At 38.3% G+C, this 17,818-nt stretch overlaps 1 protein-coding gene across 3 annotated transcripts in view; it reads left to right on the top strand.

The window, feature by feature from the left end:
- MCF2L (MCF.2 cell line derived transforming sequence like) overlaps positions 1-17,818 on the top strand; it is a 106,175-nt gene that overhangs the window by 27,875 nt on the left and 60,482 nt on the right. For all 3 annotated transcript variants that reach the window (XM_062601681.1, XM_062601683.1, XM_062601682.1), the window contains exon 2: positions 10,069-10,152. In XM_062601681.1, the coding sequence (XP_062457665.1) occupies positions 10,069-10,152 (84 nt within the window). The remainder of the gene's footprint in view (positions 1-10,068; positions 10,153-17,818) is intronic.

The raw sequence follows: 17,818 nt of genomic DNA, 5'->3' as shown, positions 1-17,818 counted from the left end.
CTTTCTTTTTTCTTTTCTCTTTGCCATATGCCTTATCTGATTTATCTTGTTTTAGATTTTCTTCAGGTATAAATAAATAATAGATCTGTTGCTGATATTCAGACTGACTTCCTAATTATTATATAGCCTTCCTCTGTTTACAAATTAACTAGTATTTGGTCACTTTTGCAAGCATGTCCAATGATTTCTGAGAAGCTCTGCTACTACAGACTGTTGTGTCTGGTAGGTGTGGCTGATATAGCAGAAGAGCATGAAGATGGGTGGGTTTTTGTTTTTGTTTGTTTTCACACTCATAGAACCTTGCAAGTCCTTTTACTATAGCTAGAAGAGAGGATTATGAGGAGAACAGTCTCCTGTGATGTTTTTGCTTTTAGATGGTATTAGTCAAATTTAAAACTAAGAACTTTGTCCCCTTTTGCAACATGGGAGGTGGGGGGAGGAAATGAGTAAAGACTAGTATGTGTTTTGACAGGGATGTTAAATGGTCAAATCAAAAAGATTCAGAGAAGTGTTTGAAAGAAAATAGTCTTCATTGGCTGTCAAAGTGTGCTTTTAAGCAGATATCTTGTAATCTGAATAAAAAAATGGGAGTTAAACCTGTTGTGCTGGCCAGGCAGCACTGCCTTTGCTATACAACTCAACTTTTTTTTTCCTTTTAATACAAGAAGAATCAGTAACTAACAACCATATATGAAATGGGGCCATCATCCTTATAGTACTGTAGACTCAGAAACAGATGGACATTTTTTTTTTTCTTTGATTGTGATAATAGGAAGCAGGGATTATTTGGGTAAAACAGGCGGTTCAATAGCCATCTTATATAATACAAGGAGATTTTATTTTCCTTTTTAATTTCTCCCCCATGCATTGCAAGTGCCTGTCTTTTTATTTAAATACTGCACATTCCAACCTTTCAGGATAAACCTGTGTGCTTTCTAACATCACCTGTTCTTTTCCAGGACTGGCTAAATAAGGAGGTTTCTTGAGTTTCATTTTAATGGAATCATTAAGTACTACGAGAATTTAGGGACTTGAAAAATGCTGCAGAAGCCTGAGCTTCTGGTAGCTAGAGATGTGGAAAGAAGGGAGATAGTACTTGAAGTTTCATCCTGCTTTTTGCCTCCTCCACTGAAGATCTTTTCTTGTGCCCATTGTTTTCCATTACGTGCTGTCACAAAAGCCACAGACTGACTCTTAAATTTTTTTAACCTTCTTTTCATCTTATAAACTTCCTCTTGGTCTCTTTCTTTGTACTCCCAGAGCATTTTCTGGGGATTTGCAGAGCAGTTAAGTGTGAACTGCTAGAGCAGCAAGAGATTTTTAGTTCTTTAATAAGGCTTTTCTTGCCACCTTGGCATTGGGGAGTTGAGGGGAGAAATATTTTCCTTCTTTTTTCTTTTTCCCCTTGTGGCAATTGGAACTGTGATTTTTACTATCTCAAATAATTCTGGCACCAACTGAGTGTTCCTGCTGCCTTTTGGGTTTGTGCTGGTCTCTGCAAATCAGCAGACTGAGGAATCTCCCTTGATGTAACATTTTATATTGCTTGGTTAATAACAGTGTTTATATTCCATCTGCTGAAATATCCTCTGACTCCCTGTCTTCCTCCCACTTAGATGCAGAACTGTGTGCAGGTGAAGGCTCAGTACCATTTTTTTCCCCTCCCTAGTATACTGTTGCTAAACCTGTTGAAAAATGGAGTATGAGAACAGTCACAGTTAGACTGAGTATGCATGGATAACTGTTTCTCCACTTGAGATGTGTCATGAACTCTGTTAAAGATCCAAGTGTTGAGGAATTCTGATGTAAGAGGCACTCAAAAAAACTCACCAGAGTAGTAGGTGCCTCAGTCTCATGGACACAGAGGGAACGTCAGCCCTGAGATTCTAGATTTAGCTTGCTTTGGCAGTCCAACTTTCAAGTCTTGACTCAATGAGATCCTTGCTTAACGTAGAAAAGGTATGGGATTACAGCCTAGCCGAGGGTAGCTGTGGGCTAGAGAGCCATACTGTGGCATTGGCTCCTACGATAAGGCCTTTAAATTGTGCTCCTTAACGTGAAGGGAACCAGAAGCCATATATAATACAAGCTGCTATTAGTAATGCCACAGAAGTGGAATTTCTATAAAGCATGATTTAATTAATAAAAAAAGATAGGTATCTCAACTTAAAGCTCTGTTTTATGCATCAGGGCTCTTAAAAGAAAGTTGCTTTTCCTGACTAGGGGAGGAAAAAAAGGAGGTGTAGTTTGACTGTGGGCAGTTAACCTTTTGCAGTATAGTTCTTGCATACTTACATTGTTAAAATATTTATTGGACACCTAATGCTAAATGAAGTTGTGTGGTGTGTTATGTTGCTTTATTTCTAATTGTAAAATTATAAGTTAATAACTTGTATTTCCTGCTAACCTGGGGCATTTTAGCTTACCAGAAAATAACAAGTTTTGAGAGCAGTATTTTATCCAGGTAATGACTTCCCCGCTAAGTACTCTTCAGCAGAGAGAGTTGTAGTCGGCATGAAAATGTCAGATGATTAATCACTCACATTGTCTGGCCCCTAGCTTAGATAGCATGGTAGCCAAATAAAATAGAAATGAACTCTCCCTGAAGATATTTTGGACAGGTGAGATTTTAATATGTAGTTACAAATACTTGTATGAACCACTTGTAACCAGCCCAGTGTGGTTACAAGAAGCGCATAGATCAGATTGATGCTGTCAGCAGCTGTTCCAGCTATTTGAACATACATAGCAGTAGACCTTACAAGCATCATGACTATGCAACAGTATTCTTAAAAAAAACTACAGACCTGTTTGCAGACTGAACTGCCTGAAGAAAGAAGAGCACTGAACTGGAGCGTTCCCCTGGCATTTTGACTGTCTAAGTAGTTTGATGTGGTGGTGTGTGGAAGAGGACTATCTTCACCAGCTCTGCTGCTCTGAGGGCAGCACAAAGGAGCTGACTGTTCATGGTAGTGGTCGGGGTGAAGATGAAGAGGAAAAGAAGGAGGAATGAAAGGTTTGCCTTGGGGCCTACTTTCCCAGCTGAGAGAGATGAAGGGACTGTTCTGAAAGTCATTATCTTGGGTTTATAATTACCAGATGGGAGGCTGCTTTAATGAAGAGATTTTTTTTTCAAATTAAGACATCCACCCACCCACCCCACCCCCCAGTAGAGGTGTTCAACCGTTTGGGTGAGTAGGCTGTTCCAGAGAAAGCACAAAACAAAACTAGTTGAGAAAGACATCTCTCTCTGATTTAAGGCACGAGCTTCATAGAGGAGGCATAGTCATGTCTTTGGGAAAATCTTGCTGACTGAGCAAGAAAGAAAGAGAGGAAAAATGATCTGTAGTTTGCTTTATGGTGTGTTACTGGGGTCTGTACTGAAAGACATAATTGTGTCCATATGTGTATATAAGTAAAACAGGTTGGCTTTCAGTTTGGTATAAAGCAATAGCTGTAAGATTTCATCCAAAGCTACTCAAAGGGTGGTCTAAGCCCAGCTGGCTCAGTGGGAGTTGGATTAAACCCATTACGAAAGGATGATGAGTCATGTCAGGAGACCTTCCTCACGTTGTAGCTACAGCTTGTTTAGACTTGCCTCCTGTGTTGTGCTGTGTGCAAAGACTTCTCCTTCATCCTGGCAGATGATCTCTGAATGATGATCAGTTCAGGTTTGATTAGAAAAGAAAGAGAAATCCTTTACTGATAAACGTAAATCTTGTCCTGAGTAATATTAATCCTCTTCTCTGATCTCTGTTTTTTCGGGACTTGTTTTAACTTGCATTTGAGTTACCTAGTGCTGGTAATCTCTGTACTTTCGTGGTTAAACTGTAGTCCTGTTTCATTTGAAATGTAGTCAGTTGTCTGACTACAGTCGGTATGGGATTTGGCCTTTGTAAGCCACCTTCCTCCAGTACAGAGACAAAACTAGGATGATAGCAAGACTTAAAATTGAATTAAAAGATGATATATCCCTGAGCTCATGACTCACACTTTTAAAGAGAGACACTTTTTAAATGACTACATGCTTAACTGAGTTCTTTACATTGGAAACATGACACTTCTATCCTCTTACACTCATAATTTGAGAAGTAAATACTGTGTGTGCGTGTTTTTTTTTTTGTTGTTTGCTTTTTTGATTTTTGTTTTTTTCCCCAAGAACCTCCAGTTATTGGGTTAGGAAAAAAATCTTTGTGCATTAGCTATTGTGTGTTCTGGTGTAAAAATAACTTTCAAGAATCTTATCCTATTTAATATTTCCCCCCAATACTAAATGCGTCATAAATCTAGGGGGCATTATTTTAGGTAGCCAACTCAGGAAAACTTTTAAAGCTAGTTCTTCAAGAATGAGTGGATGTTCTAGCATGTTTTAGTATTAGTATCTCTTTTCAACTATGAATTTTAGATATACTAAAACAGACCAGCTCTTAGGTCTCTGTCTAGAAAATATTATGTGAATAGTCAAGGTAAGACAGGGTAAATCATAGACTGTGTAAATGTTAATCCATGGAAGCATAAATAGAATTTGAGACTATACAAAAATGGACCTTGACAAATGGGTGATGTTTGAACTTGCTATTTGAGGGCAGTGAAAACTCCCTCAAGGGAAAGGAGTAAAACGTTAAGGAAGGGTGTTTCTACACCAAAAAGAAACAGGGAGCAGAGATTGGGGAGCAGCAGCACTAGGGGAAAGAGCCCTGGCTTACAAGAGGATCTGAAATGGGGATTATATTTGGAAGAAAGGACTGGGACACTGAATAGACCACCTCTTGTCTCCAAGATGACTGTTAAAAATTAGGGATTAGTCTCTCCCAAACTGAGACCTGGTGTCTCTGCATTGAAGACCCTGTTCCTACATCAGTCTTGTGAGAAGAATTAGAAAATGTTGTTGTGAGAAGAGTTTTAGAGATGTCAAATTTAATCTGTATTTGGAAGTAGCCTGGTTTTGTGTACTGTTTCTGTTTTCTCCTAAACTGGTGACAGATCCTGTAATGGATATGCATGTATTAGACCTTTTCCTGAAAGACAGGCTTGAAAACTGTGTGCTCACTTTTTGTGGTGAGCTTATTTTAAAGACTAAATTCTGTCGTCTTAACAAAACTATACACCAGTGTTGCAACACTCATCAGGCTTGGGAAACGGTAATGAAAATGAACGTAATAAAAAGTTACATTAAAGGCAGGCAGAGATTTCTTTGTTTTGATATGTAAATATTAGGAAGCAAACTTTTTAGAAGTATGACAACAACTTCACAACAATCTTCTAAGCTTATAAAGCTTCTAGAAAATGCTTTAAAAGCCTTTTTCTTTCCTTTTTATGTTAAATAATCCAATTTAGCTCATAAGGAAGTGTCAAAATTGATGATTGAATTTACTCTCCAATCCTAATTGGGGGTTGAATTTGCTCTGCCATTTTAATAGAACCGCACATAGCAGTGCAAACAATGAACAGCAGACATAAAGGGCAACTTTCCAGAGTCGAGTTACAGCATAACCTTTAAAGGCTGAGGAACTCTTTATTAATAATTGCCAGTAGTGATTCTGGTTAGCAGTGACATTACAGTAAGTGTGTCGACTAAGGAGTCTGAATCCTGTTTATATCCTACAACAAAAAGAAACAAGCTCTGACCCTGACAACTCTATCTAATTCATAATATGGTGGGCAAAAGCTTTTCTGCAGATTTATTTTAGACTAACCAAAATGCTAGAGTACTGCAGTGAAACCATTAATGGTTTCTAGCCTGCAATGTGCTATATGGGGTTTTTGTTGTTGTTGTTGTTCCCCCCCCCCCTTTCATTGAAACAGTTCCTGTGAACTTAAGTTTGAGCCCAAATTATGGCAAGGTGCATGAAAGACTTTAGTAAATGTCTTATATGTTGAATCTTGCATTTCCTTCAATGAGTAATTTAACAGTATTTTACTAGTAAAGAAGAGCTACTGAAACAACAATATAAAAATGGAAAAATTCTCCTAACCGAATGAAATCGTGAGCATGCTTGCACGCACACACATACTTTCTCTTTTTCCTCTCTTTCTGTATAATATATATTTATATATGAACACGCACGTACGTATGTGTGTATTACTTTTGGTAGCATTATATCTAGATTCTTCAGTCAAAAATTTCCTCCTAAAACATTAACAAATAACTTATGGGCAGCTGGAGTGTGTGCGCCTGGGGGGAATCCTGTGATTTTTTTTGAGCTGGAGAAGACCATTGTGATGAATTCTCAGCAACTAATCCTATTTTTTTTAGGCTTTTGGGGGGAGAGGGAGAAGTTATACATATCTATATCTGTCTATGCATACATATGTGTGTGTGTGTGTATATATATATATATATATATATACACACACACACACACTCTTCTGACTTGTTTGCTTAAAACGTTGAGGTTAAAGACGGATGCTGGAATAGGTTTGAACAGTAAGTCTTAACACTGAGTAGGGATGATGTGTGCCCGCTTACGAAGCAGACAGTTAACCGAGTCTCTAAAAGCGTAATTACAGCGTGTCTGCTCGTATTGCCTAACGATCTACCAGCATAAATCCCAGGCCCTGTTAGGTCAGGGAGTTGACTGTTTTAACCTCAGTCCGTTGAGGTGGTTCTGGTGCTGCTGGTGGAGGCAGAGGTGCCAGCGATTTATTAATGTAGCTATTCCCGTTGCTGCAGCCTCCTGGGGTGTGCTGCAATGCCCTCCTTATCCCACCTGGATTTCCTTGTCCTCTGCCTCCCTCTGGGAGGCTTTGACCTGATTGCACGCATGGTAGATACTGACTTGACAAATAGTTACGGTTTCTTAGGACAAATGTGGGGTGCTGATTCTGGGAGGATTACACACTCCTCTTAAGGGGGGGGGGGTGGATTAAATGTGTTGAATTACACCTTTCAGTCCCATCCCTTGTAAAGGTAGCGACCTCTTGCTTTACACTCCTTGAGGTCCTCCCAGTGTCAGCTCTGTTATTTGCACGGTGTCTCACCCGTGTCTCAGTTCTCAGTTCAGAGCCATCCTCTGTGACTCCAGGGCAGGCCCAAAGATCCGTCTTCAGCAAACCTTAAGGGCTTTAGCCTCTTCCCTGAAGGAGGAGGAGATGATCACAGTATCCCTTGTGTGGACTGAACCCTTTTCCACACGAGAAGAGTTTGGTTCAAAAAGTTAACTGCGCTTCACCTTTTGATCCAGCTGCCTGCACATATGCTGGAGACTACCCTGAAATCCTTTCCTTTTGGTATCTTTTGAAAACATAGATGACACTACTTAAAGCTAACTTATAGCTTAACCTTCCATCCCTTTTTTTTTCCTTTATTGCAGTTACTTCAAAAACAGCACTTTGTCATAACTGATCTGAAGCATGGGATAGCTTTTAGTCTGTGTCTTTTTGTATTTCTGCAGTATTTCCGGTTTCAAGTGACTTTCTGTTAAATGGCTTTGTTCTCTTTCTTTAATTTTCCTTCTAGGTAGCTCTGAGTCTTTTGCTTTTTAGTACGTAATAAAATACAGATGGGGAATCACTTTGGAATAAACTGCACATTTGTAGATAGTGTAGAGGATACATTTTCAGAGAAGTGTGTTGTCTGGGAGAGTGCCTGAAAATTTAGTAAGAAAAAGCTTAAGTTATAGGAGATAAGCAAGAGCAAGAAGAGAAGGAGGTCGTGCTGTGGCTGAGGAGAGCGTGCCCAGAGCGTATTCTCCAGTTTTGCATAAAGGGCGCAGGGTCCTGCTTCTGCGGAGCCAAACAGGCCAACTTTTAAACTTGAGATACAACTGGGTTTAAACCCTAGGTGAAGAATATTTTGTATTTTCACTGAAGCAATGTTTGATCTCCAGATTGTGGGCTGCCCCATGCTGGTTACAAAAGCTCTTGGTGCTGTCAGTGGGAACACTGGAGCAATGGGATTTACACATGCCTTTTTACGTAGCACAAGGAAGGACAGCAGCAGGAATGACTGCGTAGATGTGAGGAAGTGGTGACCACTGTATGTCTGGAACTTGTAGTGTAAAGTGTTTGTCTGGCTTAAGAACATTTTGCATGTTTCGTGTCAGGTATTTACATATGCTATGCACACCTATTTTATTATGTGCTTATGCAGTTATGAAAATATTTCTACCTGGGACTGTAGACAGGATGGCATAAGTGATTATGTTCTTCCCTCTGCTTTCATCTCCTCCAACAAGAATTAGGCATTGACCTTCTAATAGGTTATGTTCAGGTAAATGGGTCTATCTGTAGGCATTGGTTTGAAGAATCAAGGTTAGCTCTAATTTCTTAAAAAGCGTTGCAGGTGAACTGCTTGTATTTAAAAGCATTAACGGTAAAGATCTGTTTTTTCCTTTGGGTAGAGTTATTTTTCCTTCTCCTGGAAATAACTTGACCATCTGAACCTGGAGTTTTAAAAGATCCATTTTAAGTTTTGCCTTGCAATCATTATGATGATGACATAACTGGAAGTCTCAGTGAAATATGACTTAAACGTATCCACTTATGGCTTTGACCGCGTGGTATGCAGAGGTCTTGTGATCAAGCGGCTGTTCACCGGATACAGCAAAATAGCTCTGATCAGTGTGTGACCTTGGAAGAAATCATGAGTGTTCCTCTGTCACAGCCTGTCAGATGGAGAACAGAGAAGGTCTGTTTCCCAGTATAAGTTGCTGCTTATATGGAAGAAATAACTGAAAATTTTTCTTGGTTACTCTTAAATAATTGCACTTTTCAGAATTTATGTACATGAAGTTTACCCATAAAAAATGAATGGGCCTCCCCTCCATTTCTAGTATTTGAGAGGTATCAGTAATAGCAAGTGACTTCCTTAAGGGCCAGAGTAATACTTCTATTTGATCAAGTTGTATTTCAAGGCAGATGACATTTCTCTCTATCACATTTAAATTTTTACTTTTTACTGTGCACACTCACAGTTCTGAGTGTTAGATGGGGTATATCTTAATGGCATTTCAACATACACTATGAAAACTCCTCTGTATAACAGCAAATTAAGAGATGTTCAAAACAAAGTAATGAAAATGCTAGATTATTCTTTTCACTGCTTTTCGGTGGGGCTAAAAGAATAGGAGAACTATTATTATTTTTTTTAATAGCAAAACTTTTCTTTATAAGGATGAGATCATAGTTCAGTGAGTGAGGCAACTCTGTCACGCAGGTGAAATTAAAATATTTAGAGTGGTCAGAAGATTTAAATGGTCAGGAAAACTGAGGTTTCTGTTTTACCTCTGGAAACGTGTTGTCGGAAATGCAGCTACTCAAATCCTTCAGCAGAAAATTAAGAATCAGAAAAGTATTATATCTGTTAGTAAGCTAACATAGAAAGATTAGCATAGATTAAGCAATGCTTTTCTGCATTTGTACCAACTCAGGTGCTCTGTGAAGATGTACTCTCAAACACGACATACCTATCTTGAAGAACATTGCCTCCTTGTGGTGTTTAGACACTGCATAATATGTTAGAGAGACTAAGTTTTACTCAGTATGACGGATCTTATGCTCCCACTGTGCAGAACAATTAAGAATATTCATCAATAAAGCCCATTCCCTTTTGAATGGAATAGTGCTGACATTTTGCATAGCTGTGTGCTGCTCTTTCCAGAAAATCTACTGATGAGTGTGTAGATGTCTGTACAATGTTAGCAGTCAGTGAAGGTCCCCTGTGTGTGCTGTGGGGTGGCTTCAGCAAGGCCTGCCAAGTTAATATTAACATTCTCCTGCTTCTCTTTTTGGTATCACTTGAAGGCTTTAATAAAAATTGAATTTGAAATGTACAAACCCCACTGTTTAACATCATTCCTGAAATACAATAGCTCTAAAACACTAGGTTCTGTGACGTCCTGTGCTTCTTCCAAGTGCTGGCAAATCCATATTGCTTTTAATCATTTATCAATGTGCTGTTTGGCAAAAAATTTTACTGCTGGAAAGCACCCAAAAGACTCCAAACACTTTAAAATACTTCTGAAAACATGGACAGTTTTCTGGGTGTTTGTTCTAGGATGATGTTTTATATGCCTGCTGTGAAATTTTATGTAAAATGACTCTGATGCATATTTTTTCTCTCCACAGATGAAATCATGCATCAAGATATCATTCGCCTCTATGCTGCAGATATTGAGGACCAGTTAAAGAAGCGATTTGCTTACCTATCAGGTAAGACCATGTTGCCTCCTACCGTCACTGCTCAGATGTGTGGTTGGACCTTGTGGGAGGGTGGACCCTTCCACAATTTCTGAGGGCTTGTATTTGAGAAACCTATTCTTTGAGCAATTCAAAATATAGACTACCAAGACTTGTTATTTAGAGATGTACAAAAAGAAGTTCAATTGGGAATTGAACTGTAATTTTAAACTTCTATGCCCAGGGTAATGGGATGGAGTAAGGGGTAGAAAAGAAAAATAATAGGGGGAGAAAAATAAATAAGGAAGTGCTGAGAAGCCTAGTACAGGAACACACTGTAATGTAGTCAGTGCTAAGGAGCTGTGGGTATTCATACTGCCTTGCCCAGTGCACTCAGCTGAGCTACTGCTCAAATGCTGATCTGGAGCCCTCTGAGCTAACTAAACCGGAGGGTGGATAGGTAGCCTGATTGCTGCCGTGATCTTGCAGTCCTCCAGCTGCTGAACTTGGTCCATCTAAAGTAATGCAGGGACCAAGACTAGCTGCTAGTGGGTATGTATGGGGAGATGGTGCCTTTGCTCACCCGTCCAGCAGTGAAGGAGAGGTTTGATAAGCTTCTACAGTTTGGCCTGCCTGTGTCTGTTAAAGGTCTGGCAGGTGACCTGTTGGAACCCAGTGCTCCCTCCAGTATATAGAGAAGGGTGGTGTCAGTGGCTTTGCAAAGCTGGCCTGCCCTCTTCACTATAAAGAAGATTTACCTGTCTAGGCTAAAGATAGGCTTTATGACTGTTCCCTTTTCTCTTAAATCTGCTCTCCCACCCCCCCACCCCTGCATGAGATCAAGACACACAGGAGTGAAACACTGCTTTCTTTGCTTGGTGCAAGTTCATTAAATCTCATTGTACTCATAGTTGATCATTAATTCTCACTTATTCGTGCCACAGGTCTCTTGTAGAGACTGTTTGCTCTATTGGGTGATGGTAGCACTTGGAAAGTGCTAAAGATTTGTGAAAAGATTTTTTTTTTATGGGGGGGGGTTATGAAATTGGATGCTCAAGCTCCATTTGAGATGACTGAATGATAAAAAGTGAAAAGGTGTTTAAACTACCATTCTTTTCTGGCAAGTTATTTGTGACTTTCCAGGCTTTTCCTTCCTATCTGGGGGCAAAAAGTTGCTCGTGTTATACAAGAATCTGCCTTGTTAGGAAACTGCAAGTAGGTCTTACATTTTAGCCTGCAGAAGCGAGTGGAAAACTGTGGTGGCTAGAGTGGATGAACAGGATCTCACTGAGTCCAGCTGGAGATTCGTTATCCCGTGTGATCCTTGAGTTCACACAGCCACAAGCATATTCAGGATTCATTACATCCACCGTGCAGCGGAGCTTACCAAGGGCAACCATTGCTCATTCTGTCTTACTCAGTTTGTTTAACCTTTGTGTCTATTTTAAGTCCACTTTGTTCGCTTGAAACAGCAGGGCAGCTGCATTATTGTGGATTGTAATAAAATATATTGGAGAATGTAGTTATTCTTGGGTATTAATAATATTGTTTTTGGTTATTCTATGAACAGAGTAACAGAGTTTGTTTTGATACTCAATTTGTATAGGATTTATTTGCTCTTGCAGTTGTACTTACAGGTGACTTTGCTGGTATGCCACTTAAAATGTTACTGTGTGTGAGAAGGGTATTTTTGTTTATTAGTATGTTGCCTTGGAAATAGACTCTTAGGACATAAAATTCATTTAAAATGAAAGTCTGTAGATTGTGAATACTTTTAGTAGGTAGTTTCTTTGAAGGTGTGGTGAATTACTATTGTCTTTAGAAGATGCTTTTTTTTCCTCCAATAATACTGCATATATTTGAGAATTGCATTACTTTCTCTATCCGGAAGTATCTAGGTCTTGTGGAATGCTTGCTTGAATAGTGATTGAAACCTAGTTATCTTCTCTGGCTAAAGACAATAGCCCTTTCTGAGCTACTCTCTGTATTTTGGTCTAATTCAGAATCACTTGACTCTGTCTTTTCCTCTGCAAGCATAAAGTACCTCATTGTAATACGAAGTCTTGAAATGAAACAAGATACTTATTTTAGTGCTTCACGTTTTCAGTAAATATGCCTAAGTATAATTTCATGAAGTTGCTCGTTACTCTCAGTTCTTGCAGGCTGTAGCTGTTGCTCTTAGTTGTGAGTATGCAGTATGCTTGTGTTTATCCTAGATCTAATGGATGAGCAAGTTCCAGACAGGGTTTCTGGTCATTCATTCACATAAGTTTGTAAATCCGAAAATTTAGTATTTTACTTCTGGCCTGCTTGTTTGCTTCTTTCTTTGCTGTTTTTCCTTTCTGCAGAGCATGGTCCTAACATTTGTAAAAACTTTTTTTTTTTTTTAAGTTATTAGGCTGTATTAGATATCCCCTTCCTGATATCAAAACAGATGGCCCTCTGTGTGCTTCACTGTTTCACCTGTCTTTTTCTTCTAGTTATTTGTGCAACCACTTACCTTCCTTCTGCATGGCAAAGAATTTTCTGCATTTTTTTCCTAATCCTTTCAAAGACCCTTTTGTCTGTAAAATGCACACCTTGCATACAGTCTACTTAATTCACATTCTGTTTTCTTTCATAAGTATTTCTTTCTCTCTTTCCTTGACTGGAAAGTTGCTGTTTTACTTTTAAACCCTGCTTTCCAACTCTCTGCAAGTGTTATGTGCAGGTATATTAAAGTAAATACAGTTGAAGAGTGTACAGGCAGGTGTCTATCTCTGCATGTATCTTAACTGGTATAAGCTATATGATGTACAAATGGCACTTGACCACTGTGAATACTGAACTGCTTATTTTGGCTTGCTTTTCTTTGAATGCCTCTGTGCTTTGCACAATTGCATACAAAAGTATTTCCATTAGAGGAAATGCACATGTGAGCTACTCTTTGTAATTCCTTATGCTGCTTGTGTTTTTACTTTTCCGCTTCATGGTAATTTTTATAGTTCAAAAAGTGAGCATTGGTACTAGTTTTCAAAATACTTAATGTTTGGCCCTTTAAATTATAAATCTAAATGTTATGCTTCTCCTCGCTCTCTGTAGCTTTTAGTTCATTGGCAGTGTCGTTTGTTCTTCTACACAGATGATCTGAACCGTCTCCCTGGTTAAAGTGTTCCCTTTGAAGTGATCCTGGGCTACTGACTTTGTTTATAAAATTTGAGTTTGAGAATTTTTGGCTGAATTTTGTGCCATATATAAGACAACATTTTTAATACCAGCTTGTGAAGTAATGTAGGTAAACTTCTCTCTCATTTCAAAGAAAGAGTATTTTAGTAAATTCTCCTGACTCATTTTGTTTTGCAAAGAATATGCAATGAAGCTTTTATCCCCTGGTTCACTGAAGTCTGCACACTAATTCCAAATACTGTGGGTGCTCCAGTTAAGTATATTAATCAAATATAAAGAAGACATTCTGTATCAGAAACTTATGAACGTAATCTCTGAACCACAACTACAGTAAAGCAAAACATGTAGTAAGCATTTCTGTAATTCATCCCAATACCTAACTTTGGACATCACCATGAGTAAGAGCCCTTTTACTCGGATCTCTTCCTTAGCTGGGCTTTTGAACAGACATTGTTGATCTGAGCTATTTAACCATGGTAATGCTCTTGAGTCTCACGTGTGCATACTGAGCAACACAGAGATAGTATTTCTTTTAAGCCGAATGCCATTTATTTTGCGTTATGGATTAAGGCTAGAGGATCTGCCTCTTTGCTCCTTCAACATATAATTATATCCATCTACCTTCTGTTCATTTTGTTTCCTTTTTGTGAGATTGGGCAGAATACTTTTGAGACCATCTTCTGTTACTCAGCTGGAGCAGAATAACTAGAGGAGTGTTGCCAAATAACCTCCTCATGCTGTTGTTGCCCAGAGGTCTGAGTAACCTACTTTACTGCTCCCAAATTTTGCCAGCCCTAGTAAAGGGGGTGGGGGGGGGGGGAACATATCTTGAACCGGATTATGGAGGATTTTCCTTTTCTGTGTGGTGTTTGTATTTATTTTTTCTTTTTTTAGCAGATGTGTAAGTACTTCCTCTTTGTAATTTTCCCTATCAATGCCATTTTAAGGTTAAAGGGTAATAATTTTCTCATTTGAGATTGTTTTTAGATAAAAAGCACTCATATGCTTCTTGATTGGATGTGTGCAAAATGGGGTTCTGATTTCCTTGTTTTAGCACATCTTTATCACCTTACCTACTTTAACAAAAAAAGTTTGTAATCATATTGGAACCTCACCAGTCTCATCCCACAGTAGTACAGCTAGTTTGAAAGGATCATTTTTCCACTCCCCACATATATGTGAGTTGTGGGAAATAACTGCACACAGACGTAAATGCTATTTTGTAAGCAGAATTAAGTCATTTTGCTACCTAACCTGTGGAGCTAATGAAATTCACCATGTTTTTTTAAAATGCGTATTTACCCCAAAAATACAGGCTGATATAAAAGCTGGCCATAGTCCAAAAAAAATGAAGATCTGTTTAGAGTACAGCTCCACCTAGCTGGAAGTTTAGGAGAATCATAGTGACTTAACCATCTGAAAAACTTCCATTTTACATAGGTAATTTGTGCGTGCTTTGATAGATGTTCAGTTACGTAGGTTGAAAAAGTCAACTGTAAACAAGAAATTTTTGTGCTAATGAAGTCTCATGGAAAGAGGGTTAAGACATGGATGTACTCCATTTAAAGTGATACCTTATTTTTTTTTTAATTACTGATATAAATTTCAGTTACCTTTGCTTCCATGTTTGTTTTATGTTTTTAGGCTGAAAAATAGTAATCCTCTATTCTGGTGAGTGCTCTTTACAATTATGTTTTATGAGGGAAATCCAAAGTAATTCTTTGGAATAGCTTCAGATAAACTGTGTGTAGATTGATTATATATGCTTGACCTTATACATACTCATCGGCTATCTGTGATTTTAAACAAAAACAAAAGGTGGCCCTTAATTGGCATTTGCTTAGTATTTCAAACAGATTATATCGAACTTTTTAAAATATTTTCCATTGTGTATAGTCATAGCAGTGTTTGCTTTTGACAAAAATATGGCCTTTTAATATTCTTTTAGAATTTTAGATCCAACAGATTAGAAAAGAATAATCTCAAAGAGATGCTTGGTTGTTTTAGGAACACACAAAACTGTTAAATTGCAGTTGGATAAATCAGTGCAACTCTGCTGAAGGCTAGAAATAAGAGCGTAGCCTCATATGTGTTATTGTGAGCACAGCTGGGCCAGCAAGCAAGTGGAGCCTGTCCCAAAACCGTGGCTGAAACCTCAGCGCTGTGCGCTAGAAGGGAGGGAGGAAGATGATTGCCCGGCTGTTGTGGCTGTGGGGTAACTAGACATAGTCGCTTTACCAAAGACTTGAGTTTATTAAAACATCACAGTTCAACCAATACTTTCTTGGATTATGACTGGGCTTCCAGTAGCTCGTTTGAAAGTTACTCTGTGCAAATTTAATTATTTTCATAGAACTTAAACAGTTCATATTAGTTTTCCTGTCCTTTTTTGTAATTGGCTGCATATATTCTTGAAACACTAGATGGTTGTTACGAGTAATGTGAATTGGTTATAATAAGATGCTTAATTCTTGCCTTAAAACTTGTGTTTTAAGTAGGACGAGATAATGTTTGCTCATTTTTTTCACTTGTGTGTTTTCTCTCTCACTAAAAGAGAAGGGGAAAAAAAAAACAAACCAATGCTTCCCATTTATCTCTCCCCCTTGCTAGATTCTGTGACTTGATTTAGTTCTGCGAGAACAGAAATCACATTTTACATGACTAACTTTAGGAATAAGCTGTGTACTGCTGCTTTTATGAAGGTGAACCAAGAAAGCGATTCCGAATAGAGGAAAAAGTGTCTTGTTCCTTGCTGCCTCAAGCTTGAATGATTTGTATGGAGTGCTTTAAAATGTACAGGACACTAAAAACTGAGCCACCTACTACATTTATGATTATTTAATCAAAATGCAAATGAAATGTAGGATTTTTAGTCTGTTATATATTCCCTGACATTTTTCTAGCTTGCAGTAACAAACGCTCATTTACAAGTAACAGCTGCTCTACTGGAGCAGCATGTGATGGTGTATTTAAAGTTTCAGTACAGAAAGTAGCATCTACAGACCATCGATATTAAAGCGGAAATTCTACAGAATTTATTACGCATAGCACTTCGGATCGCTTGGCCTTGAACTAAACTTTTCAGCACTGTGACCCAGATAAGGGAAAGCCCTCGAGTAGCATTTGAAGCTTTATATGCATGTAAGCGTCCGGCCAGGTAAATATTGGAGTAACATAATTGGTAAACAACTAAGTATTCTAACAGCATATGACAGGATAGAGTTGTCTCCACCAGCGATAACCTTGAATTAGAAAGTTAAAATTAATAGGCTGTGGCAGGGCAGGATTTTTCTATTTGCCCTTGACAATCAGTCGTGGTCTGGGAGCTTCCTGAAAGCCAGAGTCAGTGGCTCCGCTTTTACAATGCGTCCCGCAAGCGTATTGTTCTTTTCTGTTTCGCATATTCTATTTATAAAAGCTAAGCGGAACAAAGCAAATAACCAAGGGGGAGACTGCAAATAAATGTATAACTATACCTAAAAATAGATAATTTAGAGAGCGCAGAACACTTCATAAGCAGTAGAAATACTTGTTGTTGTGCTCGGAAAAATATTTTTAATAAATATGAGGGAGGAAAATACTCTGGTCCTTAGAATTTGGGCAGAAAAAGAGAATAGAAGAATCAAAATTAATTTTAATTTACATTTATGTTGGGAATATTTATGTAGCTAAAATTAACTCCTCTGCAGCACTTGGATGTGTCATGAAGATTTTGTTCGCAAAGCTGCGATATTTGTATGACATTGCTTTGTTGTGTTTTAACTGCGTCCAGGGCACGTTAGCTTCTGATAGTTGGTATTGAGGAGCTACCCAGTGATAGCACCAAATTGTCTGTAAGCAAATAGATTGAAGTCAGATTCACTAGTACTGAATGTAAGGATACCATGTGTGCTCTTTTAACTGCTTGAGAGTTTAGGGGGAAATAGTAGTTTCTTTTTATCAAACACACATTTCTCAAATATTTCTCTTCTTTTTCTGGTGAGGTTAAAGACAAAGGCACTTGAACTGGGTAACAGCACAGTTAAATTTTCACAAAACACTATTGCTGTCATGTTCAACTACAGAGTTAACAATACAGTTTACTTATGCACGATTGTCAGATTTGAGAGCTGGAAAACAATCTTACTATTTTGGTAGCATCATTTTTGGTTGTTCTTCAACTTTTGAACTGTCAGGTAAGGATGATCTAGCAATGTCTTACCTTCACCTGTCTCTATAACTCCAACTGTTAACATAATTCAGTGACTGGGGCTGAGCAAGTCCTTCGTCCAATCCATCTTTATGAAAATATGATTGCTTAAGTCCTGAAAGACTAGGATTGCCTTTAAATAAATATTTTGCATATAAAAACATCTGGGAAGTGCATTAAAAAGCATTACACTTGTGAATTCTTCACAACATGGAAATACAAGGAGAGAAATAAATGATGATGATATCTACCTTTTCAGTAGCCATACTCGTGTAGATTTTTTTGCTTTGTTTTACCTGTTGCAGGTAATCTCATTTGAAACTCCTTACCCCCATCCTTTTAATG

The sequence above is a fragment of the Rhea pennata genome, chromosome 1, assembly GCF_028389875.1.
Source record: "Rhea pennata isolate bPtePen1 chromosome 1, bPtePen1.pri, whole genome shotgun sequence".
Classification (NCBI taxonomy): domain Eukaryota; kingdom Metazoa; phylum Chordata; class Aves; order Rheiformes; family Rheidae; genus Rhea; species Rhea pennata.
This window is presented reverse-complemented; position numbering and strand designations above follow the sequence as displayed.